We start from the raw sequence: 15,272 nt of genomic DNA, 5'->3' as shown, positions 1-15,272 counted from the left end.
GAATTCACTATAGTGCGACTTCGGCCGCCTGGTCCGTGTTTACATGCGCTGCCCGTTTCTAAGTTCGGCGCGGTCGACGCGGTCACAAGAAAATAGTAGCCCTACACGATCTATATCACAGCACGTACCCGAGGATTGGGCTTACATCAAGACTTTACTTAAATTACATTTGAGAAATGTTCGTCCCTGAATCGTGGCATAAACAGTAACAATATCGTGTGTTTACTAAGCAAAAACATTATCCCATAATAAACATTCGATAGTGGCTCGCAATGTTTACGCAATACCCTATGAAATGACGATACGATCTCGAAAGCTCTCGGGGAATGTATTTACTTCGAAATGCGCCGACATGACTGTGTATTCTGCTTTTTTACAGTGCCAGAGGGGGTTCCCGTAATTACCAGCGCTTACAATACCTCATCCACGTCGATTTATCTGGCATGGAAACCGCCCAGCAAGAACACCATTCATGGACAGTTCCTGGGCTATCAGATCCAGTACCGTCCGCGGGATAAAAAGGACAAAGAAGTACAAGAGATATACATACGTAACCCGGCCATACACGTAAGTCACATCAGAATGTGTATCAATCCGTTTCTTGATCAGTGTCGTGTCAAAGAATCAGTATTGTTCCACCAATTCGTCCTTTTGAACGCCGTTCCTCTATTCGTTACAGAATCACAGTATATACAATCTGGAGACTTATACGCAATATCTGGTGTCGCTGCTTGTATTCAATCCGGCCGGACCAGGACCAAAGACGACAGTTTCCGTCATGACGGACGAAGGCGGTAAGTTCAGCGCCAGAGAATTCAAACGCGTGCGGACGATTCGCGAATCTCCCGGCTCCACGCTTTCACTGTCGATAAAACAGGGATCTGATCAAGTTTCGCTGTGTCTTCGGTCGATGACGCAGGGATTTCTACTTCAGTGAGTCTCGATAAGGAAGGTTTCGTCACGCTTGGAAACTTAGCGATGATCGATCATAAGATAGAAACAATTTATCTTTAGGAGGTCACACAAAAGACCTCGAATCTTTAACACTTTGCTTACCGTATGCCTATTAGAACTTTCAATAATTGTGTTGTACCAAAAGGACGCTTGAAAATTATTGGATGGCGTTGCTGGGAGTGTGTTATTGCTTCATGATAGAAGTTGTTGATGGATCTATTAAGGCATCGTTATTGATAGACCATGGACTTCCGAAAAGTATGAAATAATCTCCGATAATCTAATGTGTTAAAATACCTATAAAATGGTATGGTAACATCGGTGAAAGATAAATTAGGGACCGCGAGGTCAAAGGTCTTGTTGAGTTTGATCGGTCCATCGTTAGATTGTTATTCGGTTTCTGGTTTACGACAGAATGATAAGGACTCACCGGCTCCCCTTTGCACGTGGTATTTATAAAGATCGTATCGGGATCACGACTTTTTTATCTTCGCCACGAAAACGGTGAGATTACTCGGACCGAGGAGAAGGTGTACAAGCCTCTCTGCGCCAAGGTCTGAATTCATTTAATCATACGCTTCAACAGCGCGCGCTTAACTTAATCGTCTCTATCAGTCGAAATACGCTGATTACGCGTACAGATAACGAATGTAGCGTAACGTCCATGAGACGATCTTTTCTTAACTGGCGCAGTCAATGATGTCATTTAAATTCGTCGGACGTCAACTACGGTGCTCCATTCGCGGGACACAATAAAAGCTACACTTCAGATATTTTATGCAAACCTCTTCTATTCCGGTCACGGTTCTTTTTCGCCTTTTCTTATGGTCCATGTGTCCCTGATGCCTATAAGGACCTCCAGATGAACCGTTCCGACTCGTTTGTTTCGAAACGCCAGAGTGTTGCTGTGCAACGATACTATTACTGGAACCTTTCCAAACGATTATGTAGTAACAAGAAGCTGTCGATACAAAAGCATTGTGTAAATTTGATGAACAGTGAAACGGCGACTCCTTTGTTCAAATCATTCTTTTACCGATAATTATACTCGCGTAATTACAGTCCTACATTTTAGAAGTTCGAGCTATTAGTCGCGATGACAGTCAACATGACAAACATTCCTTCGCCAAGAAGGATTTCCCTATAGATGAAGGATACTGAAAAATATCGTGTTTCCGACACGAGCGGGCGTCTTGAGGGCGAAATTTATCAATCCCAACTGCCATAGTATCCACTGATACGTAATTACCGAACATCCTATCACGATCCCGCCCGAGCGTCAGCGTCGTTTTGTTCCTCGGTGTCGTCCATTGTTCGCGGGGCCGACGTGAGAACACGGAACAGACTCAGGAAGCGACCATCCACCCTCCGGCAGTCTCGTAAAATTCGATCGGCTGAAAGTTCGCGGATGTGAAATCCGTCTCTCTCTCTCTCTCTCTAACTCTCTAACTCTCTAACTCTCTGTCACCTATACAGCGACAAATCGCAAGGGGAAATCTGTATGACAGCGACATCTGCTCCGAAATCCGCGAAAGCGACGGTAGCGCCCGATGACGGTCTAATGACACCGTTTCATCTCGCCGGTAGATTCTTATCGGCCGCTGAAAGATCACCGGCGCTCTGTACACGAATCACGTCCCCGGCAATGACAGTTAGGGTCACGTGGTACGAGGATCGACTCCTACGTCCCTGAAGCGGCCGGTCGGCCAGCAGGTTTCCAGCTGCTCTTCTCTCCATTGTCCGTGAACGGCCCCCGACACTTGTGCGTCCGTCGTGTCGTTTCGTTTGCCAGCAGGGCAGGGCAGGGCAGGACAGGCTCACAGATTTTTATGGTCGCCGTTCTTTAACGACTCATCATCGTTCCTCGATGAGTCAACGAAGTCGGTCATCGTGATCGTCGATCCTCGTCCCCTTGTTCGCTCGGATTCCGTTCCGATCGGCGATCGCCAAATAATCGTCCGAATTTTCCCTACCACGAACTGCCTGAAAATCCATACATTGGCAGAGGGCAGGGAGCGTGGTGAACGGAGACGGAGAATCGAGCAACCGACGAGGATCGAACAGACAGCAACCGTGTAAACGGAGAGGACGTTGCTGGTTGGATAGAGAAGGGAGAGCAGAAGGAGGGAAGAGACAGAGAGAAAGAAGGAGAGAACGACACAGGGCGAAAAGGAAACGGAGAGGGAGAGAGTGGGACGGAGAGAAACGTGGGTGGATAAACGGTAAAAGAAGAGGACAGAGGATGAAAGAGAGACGAGGGTATAGGTATAGAGGTACACAAAGGAGGACAAAGACGGGGAACAGGGGGACGGGGCGGAGCAGGAGGGGCTGAACAGAGGCGAACGAGAAGGGGACAGAGCCACGCCGTTTCGGTCGTCGCCACCGGCGCGCCTCTTCGTTCCACGATCGATTTTCCACGATTTTTCACTCCGGCGTGCACTCCTCGAGAAGAGTGGTCCGGCGGTACGTGGTGAATGCGACACGGCCAAGTCTCTCTCGGTTCTCGGCGCGAAGAAGACGCGATAAGCGGGGAGGCAGCCGAGGGAAACGCGCGTTACAACCACACACCAAGAGAATTCGAACGAGCGCACACGTTCTGTTCGGAACAGCCTTTGTGTGTTGCATTTTACTACTCTACAGACCTCTCCCCCTCCCCCCTCTCTCTGTCTGGCTAGAGGATTCCCCTCCCTTTTATTCGGCTTTCTTTCTCTCACGCACATTTTGCGAGAACGCACGTGTATACGCCGGCTTGTCAGAGGGCCTAGCCTCAGTTGTGCGTGTTGGCGGGCGCTCGTGCTGGCATAACGCGCGTGTATGCCAGCGTGCACGTCGGTGAACAAGCTGACGCGCTCGCGTGCACAAGCACACACCCTCGCTGCAGCACCATCCATCCCCCTTTCCGTGTACGTGTACACACGAACACAGACGGAGAGAGGAAGAGAGAAAACGAGAGAGAGAGAGAGAGAGAGAGAGAGCCGGCGCTCCTCGAGCGTGTGGCAGCGTGAGTTTCTCTCCCTCTCTCTGTACTCGCTCGTCGGTTTGTCCGTCTGTTCTCGTCCCTACTGGAGACGAGTCGGAGAAGCGAGCATAGCGTGTACAGCCGAGCCGAACCGAGCCGAAGTCACGGTTTTACTGTGCGCGCGAGAGAACGTTGCGAGAGATCGTCGTCTGTGTGTGCCGATCGTGGGAGCGGATCGTGTGCGTGCTCAGTGTTCGTGTTCGCTCTCGCAGCAAGCGGATCCAGTGCACGTTGTGTCGCTCTCGCAGCATCGCGACGTTCCTATAACGCAGGGGACGATATCGCTCTCTTTCTCTCTTTCTCTCTCTCTCTCTCTGTCTCCCATCCCGGTTCCCTGGACCATCTTCCGCGAATCGAAAATATGGCGTTTGATTCGTCGCGCGTGCGACGCCTTCGCGACCGTGCCGAATCATGCCTGCTGTGAGAAAGTTTTAAGTGTGCTTGCGTCCCAGGATTACGCTACACTCTTTCTCTCTTCTTTCTCTCTCTGTCTCTCTCTCTTACTCGCTCTTCTCCTGCACGTCTAATCGGGTTCAAGACCGACGCAACAAGGCCAAAGGAGTCGCCTGGTAATGATCGGGGGCCGGTACGTGGTCCCGGTACGCGTTCAACGTGGGCGGAATCGCGGCTCGAGGTTGAAGGGTCGATATGGCGTGAAGGGCTCACTCCACACTTTGCCAAAATGACGCTGCGTTTGACGGTGCAGTCGAACGGTCATGCGAACACGATCGCCGGGCGATGCAGTTCTAACCGACCGACCCACCAGCACAGTCTCTAGTGGTCGCCTTTTGAATCTCGCACCGATTTTCGCCAGCATCCTGCTGCTTTCCTTAAAGTGCATCGACACCAGCTGCACCGTTCTCGCGCGAGCTGAAGCGCGTCTGGATCAACTGTTTCCGGTACAGTTGGTCAATGTTAACGACAACGATTCTACGTGTTTCCCGAGTGTCCTACATTCGTTGTTGGTCATGGCTCTGTTTATTTTCGTTTAACGCCGTGCCAAATGTCCGTGGTTTACGCTAGGACCGACGAACCGGTCGAAATGAACGACTCGATTCAAGTCGTTCTTGTGTGTATGACAGAGCAAACCAGTCGTTCCAGTGCTAATTACCGGCAAATAGTCCTCGCACGATCCTCGTTACAAAGAATCGAGTCTTTCAGAGACAAGGTGACCTTGCTGTCTGTAGTTCACCGTGAACACTTCCGTTGACAGTTCTCTTAATATCTAGTTTGAGGTAGTACCGTATAAAGCTGTGGTGCAAAGGATCGAGAGTCTTTCGCAGAGGAGACAGCCTCTGTTGTTTATCACGGAGACTTCTGTTGAGAGTTCTATTAGTTTGAAATTTGAAGCAGTACTGGTAGAAGTCTGCGGTACCATTCGTAAATTATGTACAGGTTCGAGATTACGTGGAGACGATACGTGACAACGGCGTCGACAACGTTTGCCCCGTTGTTGGTTGATCCTGGACGAGTTAATTCGAAACTCGTTCCACCGTCGGCTGCGGCCAGTTAATAAATGACAATCGACGGTAAAGGGCAACACCCCTCACCGTCGAATCCGTCGAAGGAGCGACGTCTCGCAGAACAAATCGATTGGTCTTCTGTACGTCGGTCGACACGATCCCACGCGACGACACGGTGTCATCGGTGCGCGCGACCTATGCAAATACACCGATGCGGTACACGAAGTCGGTTCGAACCGAGTTCTCCGTGCTTTTCGACCTCATCGTCGAGGAACTGGATATTTCTCATCGGGAACGATATTGGAATCGGAAGCGTTCTCTTTCTATCGTTCTCTCTCTCTCTCTCTCTCTCTCTCTCTCTCTCTCTCTCTCGTTCTCGTTTTGTCTCTCATTCCCAGTATGTCGTCCCGTTTAACGTCCTCGGGAAACGGAAGTCGCCAGGAAATCATCGATAGGTCGTTAGCTGACGCGTGAGAAACAACATTTAACTTGCTTCGAATGGGCATTTATTGTACACGCATCTACCGGGTGTTTCACAATGCGTGAGAAACGTCTCGAGATGAAAGTTTAAAGAATACGTTGTTCCCAGGACACGTGTGTCCTGCTCGATCCTGTTCGTTTCCAATCGATCGTGCTTGCTAATTGGACACGGTATGCCGACGACGACGACCTTGACGACCAGTCTATAAACATTATTTGAACGTTAGTATAGGTCAGTTCTAGTTGGTATGCGAATGACAGGCAACTATTTGGAGCAGAATAAAACTGAATATAAACGAGTTTAACGGTCGTTTTACTGTCGGTCGAATCAGCGCGTGTAAAACACGTTCGTACTCTGATTTGATCGCGGTACTTGAGAATGGTCGACAGAAGTATAGTTAGGCGAAAATTCATTCGAGCGTGGATTATCCATAGTTATGCTATCCGAATAATATTTGATTCTAGCCAACATATTGTATTATATATGGCAAGTTTTATTGAAAATATCGATTTGTTTGATCGAATCATTTTTTTCGGGTAGTATAATAAATTCATCGAATTCCTCAGAAGTGTAATTATGCCTTCCAGATTGTTGCAGTATTGATATTAAAGTGTAGTACAAAATTTACTAAATTCTCTCTCGTATCCTGTTCTTATGATAATTTATCGCACATTTTCTCAATCATAGAAGTTGCATCGATTGAAAAAGTAATTTCATGCTCGATGGATAGAAGTGCAATTTCCCATTTTTGCTAAGACAGTTGCAAAATTATCTGTTATTATCTAATTATCTAGGCATTCCTCCGCTCTATTGTTCATCTCGTCAATTCGAGACCGGTATGCAGTATTTAAAAAAGACGGGACACGGTTTTACTAGTAGTTCTCGCATCTTTCGCAAAGATAGCGCACTCAAGTCTGCATCTGCATAAGTATCCGCAGTCTAGTCGATCACGTTGCACGTAGAAAGTTGCCGCTCGACGCACCGAATGGCCATTTAAGAATAAAAGCAGGCGAACGAACGAACGTTAGCGGGGGGATCCGCGTTAAACCGGCGTTTGCCCAATACTTTCGCAAGCACAACTGTGCATCCGCCTCTATTCCCACGATTCTCTGAACCGAGTCTGGTAACGGCGATCCGTCGCTTCTACATTACGAGATGTACACCCTGTACATGTAGGTGCACGCGTCGAAGCGTCGCACGTGAGTGAGTCATCCTTTTATTGCGGAACTGAAAATTTCATCTCTGATCGGCGGAAGCGTTTTTCTCGGTTTGTCCTCGGCACGATCACGGTTGACGAAACGTGGTCTCGTCTCGACACGGCGGACGACGTGTTTTACTCTCCCCACCGTGTGCGCAGAGCTTTCTGGGTAACTAGGATGAACACGAAGAGCCCACCAGAGAGAATTTCTCTGTGACGTATAAATGTCAAGGCTCGCGGTTGCCGAGGAACAGCACGTGTGCAGCAGCGTCGCTGCGGCCGATTCTCGGTTAACTTGCGGTTAATATCGCAATCGTTCAGACGTAATTGCGAGTCGTCCATTTGCTCGCGCTGTCTGCTGATATACTACGGCAAACAATTCGTCTTTGTTCCCGTGCCCACCGCTTTTCCCAGGGGAAATCGCCCAGCTAGAAAATATGGGGGGGGGGGAGGAGGAGGTTGATCTTTCGCACGGTACCATTCTTTCACTTTTACACGATAATCCACCGCGGTGGCGACGCGATACGGATTAAAATGCGGCGATAGAGAGCTCGGTAGCAGCGATGTAAAGAGAGAACTGTCTAATCTTTGATCGGTACGGGAATTTTTCTGTTCGATATGAAGACGTCTTGTTCATCCGGCGAAGAAACTCCCAGGGAAATATTCTTTCTTTGCGTGTTCGCTTCCTCCGCTTCAAGCATTCAATAAGGAGGGAGAAATGATTCTGTTCTCGTATCGATAATCGGTCTCCCAGGACCGATGTTCCTCCTCGGACTTTCTTACCCAGCATCAACCGCGATCAGGATTCGCTCACAGCTCTCGGACGTTCTCTAACGGTCCTTGGATGGCAGATCAACTGTCCTTCCGGAGATTGTCATAGGCAGACTGGCATCGTTCTGGGAATGATTATGCGTTTAGTGTCATTTGAGGTTACTCCGCGAAGGGTTATGCTCGGTTGGAGACTTTGAGAAACTTGATAATAGAGTAATATGTTATCTCAAAATATTACTTAAAATTGTATTTATAGAGTGGACGGTCAAAATATAGACTCAGCGTAAAGAATAGAAGCTGGAGCCTGAATTGTATTTAATTAGCGAAAATAAAAAGTCGTTTTTACTTTAAATTTCCGTCATTCTGTTGCAAATCTATTTTTCGGTGTAGATCTTTTACAAATGCTACCTCCTTTCAAACATTTGAATTCACTAAGCTAAATGTACGAGTAGCAGTAATCATTACAAAACGTTCCCACAGGAAAACCTGTTATTGCCTACTTTTAACTGAATTTTTAGACGGAAAACATTGCGAAAATAGCTTGAAAACATAGTTATGCGAAAGCAAAGAGATTTACATTAAAACGTTCATAAGTGTGTTAAAGACAAACACACATGACATGATCTTTCCATTTTCTGATCGACAATGAGCATAACCTCTTCGAAAAGTCGAACAATAATTGCCTTCTAATCGTTTCGTGTTCCTAAGGAAATTTATAGATACCTTTTAACTTTGAATCGAGATAATTCAAAGTTCGGATTGTTTTCTACTATTTATCAGTTTTTTTCTGTTCCCAAATCTCTATAGATCCTAAAATAGAAGCACCATTTCCTGTCACAGTGGATGATCAAATTATTAGAACCACTCGCCTAAGTTCGCAATCTTACAATTGAACAACCGTTTTTAACAATCTTATACATTTTTAATGAAAATCTTTCTAGATCCAATATTCGGCTTTCCTGAAAATGCTTGAAAATAAATATGTGCTAACAAATTATTCTACATCTGACCGAGCACTCATAGACTCATGTTCCCATATTATAAAATATTCAGAAAATAGCATGTTAATAACAACTACGTCGAAGACGGCTGACTGATTTAATAAAAATACTAATGTTTGAAAGCTAGAAATATAAATAACGTTATTCATCACGTGGTTAACAAAGTCTATCTTCCACGCGGTGGCTCTAATAATTTGACCGTCCAGTGTAGATTCGCAGTTTGGCCCATAGCGGGACGTGCCGATGCGATGATTCGGCAAGCCGGGCGAAGTTTTCGACAACTCGCCCTGTAAAAGCGCAAAACGACTGGTCGTCGGGTTCCGAGGGCCTCGGTGGCCGGGGCCGTGTCTATCCCCTCGGTCTTGACGCACTAAAAATATAAGGGGAAGCCGCTTTAAAACGTTCGAGAGGGGTCGTGTAATTATTGCTGCGCGGCTGGCAAACCTGATGCGTTTGTCGCTGCCGGCTGGTCGCGTCTCCGTTGTTGCTACCGGCGCGGTGCGGCGCTGTTGCTGCCTGGCTCTCGGGGCCTGTGTATGCCCGACGAGAAACAATCGAGGCCATAATTCCGACTAATTGAGCCGGTCGACGATGCAATTAGAACAACGCGCGAGCGAGAGAACTGTTGCCCGGTGGGTGAGAAACGACACGAGTATCTGTTTTCTCCCGGTTTTCGTTCGCGGTTAGGAAAACAAAGTGTAATCAGCGGTGTTCGGGGGTGGAGGCAGGCGCTTACGAATCGAGGAAGCGAGATGAGCCCGACGAAGGGGGATAGAAGGAGGAGATTATTTATCGACGGCAGGAGGAGACCAAATTGGGCTGGTCGGGTTCGATCTCGAGCCACGTTAATATTCCGCTCGCGTTGCTCGTACGTGTACACGCCGCTCTACGAGGCGCATGTATCGGGTCGCGAGGATGCACACAGCGCGAATGTAATCGCCGCTTCGTTAGTTCGATCCTCGTGGCCCGACGTGCCTCCGCCACAATTTCGATATTCCTTCAGGCCACCGCAGGATATGTCTGGCGAAATATCTGTTCCCTCGTAACCGGCCGATCCACGGTCGCGGGTCAGTGTGATCGTTCGATGAAATGATGGTTCGCTGGTGAATCCTTCGACCGAACCACGTCCTCCGATCGACGATCTAGAAAACGGTGATCGCACAGGGGGCTCTCGCGGGGACCCTTCGGGATCGTTGCGTCTCGGGGTGCCATGAGACAATGCGAATCCCAGTCCCCCATGGTGTACCGGGTCGCGATGTAACGCGTGCTAAACGGCACGAACATTCGCGAAGACTCGAGTCGCACGGCGGACCGTTCTGTCTTGTAGCCGTGCACACGGGGGTGGAACGACCGCGATGAAAATCTCCGCGTCGCCGCGAACGACGAGGATGGACGAATTTGTGAAATAGCCCGGTGGAGAAGAGCCACGCCGAGCCCGAGCCACCACGCCTCACAGCTGCAGCTGCAAAACGAAAATGTCGTGGGCCAGGATAGTCAGTGCCGCTCAACTCGCGGCCGCAGTGGCTGTCATCCTGAGGATTCTATTCGCGTCCGCGGATCCGATCGCGTACACCGACGAACAGACCTACGAGCAGACCACGTACACGGTGCCAGTCTCCTCCACGGAGAACGACAGCGACATTTATCGAGGTAAATCGGATCTATGCTCTCGTGGCATCGGTTGTCACGGACGTTTTCCTGTTCCCCGAACGGTCCAAAGAGAAAGGTGTCTATTGTATGGTTTTTATTTCGGCCCGAGCGGACCAACCGGTGTACAACGAACGATGTCCTTCCAGGTCGATTTTATGTAGCCGGCAGGTTTGTTGTGCATAAAGATATTTGCCCGACGTGGAAATGAAAGTACGAGATTTCTCGAGGCTGCTGTCTCGTTAGATTATAGCTGCAATTACGTGACCAGTCGTACGAGGAAACGCTGCGGGACTTCCTTCCAGCGTGTTCTCGTTTCTAGTCTGGGTGTTATTACGCCCTCGCAGGCGAAAACTCTTCGGTGCTGCACTGCGAAAGATAAATATGCCTGTAACAACAAACCTTTTTGGTTGATTACCGAAATATCCGGTTACATGCAAAAAATGGGGTTAAATTACCAATTAAATTTAAAATAGGTACAGCGATCCACGGTTTCACTGAAATATCCACGGACCATCCCCACTCTCCCCCTACCGCTTATTGTGGGTGCCTCGAACTCGGCGGAGCCATATCTCAGTAGATAAGGAGAGAGTATAAATAATACAATGCTACAATGTTAAAAAACGCTACCCTACTCGCGAGAATTTCACTGCTGGCTCCAGAACGTAGTGAAATTTAACCGTGGATTATTGTAGAGCTGTTTTTGCTAAAAAGTTGTTTTGATTACTGCAATATTGTAATGAAATAGCCTTCAATTTTCAAGAGTATTGGTTCAACCCATTAATTACAATACGTTTCTAAAAATCTGTTCGTTCTCGATGATTCACATTAGACTTTCAGCTACCGGTGCATGATTAATCATTTATTGATTGGCAAAAGGGATTCAATTACCAATTAAATTTAAAACGTCACAGTGGCAGCTGATTTATAATACACATTAACGCTACAAGATATTTCATTAGTTGTTTAGTCGATGCTAAACTTATGAGATGGAACAGTTCTCTGGAAAGTTTTATATTTTTATTTGCCATTTTCTATAAATTAAATCTTGTGAATAATCAAATATTTTTCAGCGTTAATATACATATACAATTTTATCATTTCCTCCAAATTTTTAAGTAGTAAAAGAGCAGGAATGTTTGGAGTACTTTTCGCATAAAAAAATTTTGAAATATCATAAAACAAGTATCATTGTCCAATTCATTCGCATTTAATGAACGAAAGGAGCACTTGAAATCGCTCTGTCCGTGCGCGGCAAAGACACAATAGATGGTGCGTGAAATATATCCGATTAATCGTCGGTATCGCTGACCCAACATTCCGCGAGCGCCGATAATTAAACGAGAACGAAACAATACCGAAACGAATATCACGTCTCCACAGGACATTCCAATATCTGTGACCTTTTAATGAACCTTTCCTGCTTGCTTTGCTCCGAATTCGTTGTCTCTAGGACCGTAGAGATTTATTGCTACGATAAACGCACGTGAATTTTGTAGATAGCGAGGAAATTGCTACCAATGAACTGATTACCAACGGGAAAAGTCAGATTCTTCTACACAAGGTTCAATAAATAGGTTGCTTGGCTGTCTGTCAAATAAAGTTGCTTTTTTGGCAAGTTGTTAAATGATATTAATTATTAAGTAGATTACAATTAATAGCCGCAAAATGGCACAACGAAATCCGCAGGCACCGCGACATTTCATATTGTTTGTTTCTGTTCTCAGATCGATCTGTTTCGTTAATTGTTGTTATTCGATGAACGGCAAACGTATCATCAGCGTAACAGAGTAGCGACCGAACAATCAGTTAGTAATTGGTTAATCGAATGTTGGGTAACCGGCAAAAACAATTGAGTCAACCACAGTGTTCCACTGGAACGATGCGTTGTTAAAGAATCGAATACTGGATCTACGGTACACAAATTAGAACAAGGCGAGAGCTCGTTTTCTCCTGAAATTAACTTTTATACCAGAGCCCCGCCGTCAAATGTAATTTTCCGAGCCACTCAAAGCAAATTGGCCAACCGCATTGTTACGACGACAATTCATTCCGAATGTAATAAGAGCCGCACTCCGGTCATATAATTACGTGAACAATGTACAAGACATTCGGAATATTAAATACTCGGTGGATGCAGCGTATCGCGTACACTTTCCAAGGAAGCCTTAATCGCGAGGAGCGCGGCATTGGCGTCAATTTTTCTGGATTGGGTGCTCGAGAAAATTCGTCGGAAGCATTCGTTAAGCGAATACGAAGCTGCAACATCCAATCCGCATTCCGGTCCACCGAAAATAGATCCTCGAGAAAATTTTTCTGGAATCGTTGCGCCCGTAATCCCGTCGCGAGATTTTCCGCTCGCGCGCAGCGGAGCCGGTTCATTTCCTTTTTCGTCTCGATTCCGAAGAACGAGGTGCATATTAGTAGGTTTGTGTCTCTCCCTCTCTCTCTCCCTCTTTCTTCCCCTTCGCCTATATGCCCCCGATCCTCTAGCTCTCCTAGCCTCTGAAACGCACCTTGCCGCGGGCGTTACGTAAGCGGCTCGAGTACGGAATCACGGGTACGCAGGTTGTCATAAAGCCATGAAAACACTGCATTACGTTCCGTCTTCAATGCCTGCGATCCAGTTCCGATGCCTGGCCACGAAACTGGTTCCCGGGCAAGAGAGGAAGCGCCCTCGAGCGTCACTTGATCCTGCTTCCAACGAGCGAATCTCGTTTCCGGCCGGCCGAGCCAGCCGCGCACGTTCCGCCCTCCCGTTTCGGTCCAGTTTCCTTAACGGTTCAACACTCTGCCGAAGTTTCGGCAATCGATGCCCGATTAACCGGCCGTTGATTAACGGAAAGGATCCGGTTAAGCTCGACATAACGGGACGTAGAAATCGATTTTTTAAATTGAACAATTCGATAGTATTAGGGGTACCGATAAGTAATCAATTATTTGCAAAGAATTTGTTTTGCCTTACAGTTTTCGGTAAAGCAGCCTGTGTTCAAAATATTCTAAACGGTATGATTTTTTTGTACAACCCTGTAATGAAATGGTGGCGTCCGTACCTTCCGAGGATCATATTCGTCATTGCATACTTTTTCATTTTCATGCGGGATTGAATGCAACGGTAACAACAAAGAAAATTTGCGATGTTTATGGAGATGTATTGAAGGTCAACAAGTGTCAACGTTGGTACAGAAGGTTTGCTGCTGGTGATCATGATCTCTCTGACAGGCCTCGAAGTGGACAACCAGTCGAATTTGATAATCACACCCTAAAATCTCTAGTGGAAGCTGATCCAAAATTAAGTATACAAGAATTATCGAGAAGCCTTGGGTCCACATGGTCAACTATACAAAGGCACCTACACGAAATGGGAAAGGCACATAAGCAAGGAATATGGGTACCGCATCAATTATCTTAGACCAACCAGAATATTCGTCGATCAATTTGCACTTCATTGCTATCCAGATTTCGTAGAGATTCATTCTTAGCAGAATCGTTACCGGAGATGAAAAATGGATTCTTTATGATAACATAAAGCGTTCCAAGCAATGGCTTTCTGCAAATCAAACCGCAATATCAACCCTTAAACCTAGCTTATCACTTAGAAAGGTGTTACTGTGCATTTGGTGAGACTGTCGTGGCATAATTCACTTTGAGTTGTTGAAACCTGGAGAAACAGTTACTGCTGAGTTGTATTGTCAGCAATTACAACGGCTGTATTCAGAACTATTGAAAAAGAGGGCATCTTTAGCTCACAGAAAAGATGTAATACTGCAAATTGACAATGCCCGGCTTCATACAGCGAAACTCAGGAAAAAATCAAAGAATTGTAATGGCAAGTTTTACCGCACCCCCCGTACTCACCGGATATTGCTCACTCTGACTATCATCTTTTCAGATCTCTGGAGCATTATTTAAGAAATAAAACATTCTGTAGAAGATGTTAGGAGGCATCTTGAGTCATATTTTGCTTCACGAACCCTGGATTTCTATAAGAGGGGGATTGAAAATTTGCAGGAAAGATGGCAAACTGTCCTTGATAACGATGGAGAGTATATAATAAATTAAGAAATAAAAACTTGAATTTACTACAAAGTTTGTTTTAGATTTCAAAATAATTGATTACTTATGGGTTCCCCTAATATAATGGCTTGAAAATATTCTCCTGAAAGCGTTCGATGAAATGGGGTTGAAAAAGTTACTTTGTTTCAGAGGGTGGTACGGAGTTTCGAACGACTGTAGATAGAAACGCGCAATATTTGCTGGAATATCCGAACACAGAATACAGAGAAAGAAAAAGATAGGAAAAGACAGAGATGTACTGGAACGCGCAAGGCTATTTGCGCCCCAGTGCGACTCTATTGAACGCCCTCCAGCGATATTTAATCACGGTCCCTTCACGAGAAAATCACGTTTCTGGCGATGAAAACCAGCCGCGGACTTCTTCGTCCCGTTTTGGTCCACTTTTCGCAATGGTCCTCGGGTTTTGATTCGCGGGACGCGTGATCCGCATGCAAAAGCTTCTCTCTTTCTCTCTCTCTCTCTCTTTCTTTCTTTCTCCACCTCACGGCGTCATCGGTTGCAACAACCGTACGGTGGGCCGTGCTTGTTGACCTCACCGGCGTCCTCTCTCGGGCCAGGTATAAAATTATGGAAATACTCGTCGCGTTTATGCCCGGTTTCTTTTCATTTCGTTTTTTTGAAAGTCAAAGCACGTTATCTTTCGCGAGCCATCCAGACGTGC

General features: G+C 46.6%; 2 protein-coding genes across 6 annotated transcripts in view; one reads left to right on the top strand and one right to left on the bottom strand.

Moving 5' to 3' along the window:
* Positions 1-15,272, top strand: part of LOC143352752 (putative receptor-type tyrosine-protein phosphatase mosPTP-1) — a 432,250-nt gene that overhangs the window by 384,060 nt on the left and 32,918 nt on the right. For 4 of the 5 annotated variants that reach the window (XM_076785533.1, XM_076785531.1, XM_076785530.1 and 1 more), the window contains exon 1: positions 10,352-10,537. In XM_076785533.1, the coding sequence (XP_076641648.1) occupies positions 10,363-10,537 (175 nt within the window). In that variant the 5' untranslated portion in view covers positions 10,352-10,362. Of the gene's footprint in view, positions 1-379; positions 568-679; positions 795-10,351; positions 10,538-15,272 lie in introns of those variants that run through there. The other variant, XM_076785534.1, reaches the window with a different exon arrangement.
* On the bottom strand, positions 9,054-9,665 carry LOC143353015 (uncharacterized). The gene is made up of 2 exons (XM_076786109.1): positions 9,332-9,665; positions 9,054-9,257 (listed from the first exon to the last, which is right to left on the bottom strand). The coding sequence occupies exons 1-2, from the start codon at positions 9,449-9,451 to the stop codon at positions 9,054-9,056; spliced, it is 324 nt and encodes a 107-aa protein (XP_076642224.1). The 5' UTR covers positions 9,452-9,665.

The sequence above is a fragment of the Halictus rubicundus genome, chromosome 3 (assembly GCF_050948215.1).
Source record: "Halictus rubicundus isolate RS-2024b chromosome 3, iyHalRubi1_principal, whole genome shotgun sequence".
Lineage (NCBI taxonomy): Eukaryota > Metazoa > Arthropoda > Insecta > Hymenoptera > Halictidae > Halictus > Halictus rubicundus.
The sequence above is the reverse complement of the archived record's forward strand: the minus strand, read 5'-3'. Positions and strand labels throughout refer to the sequence as shown.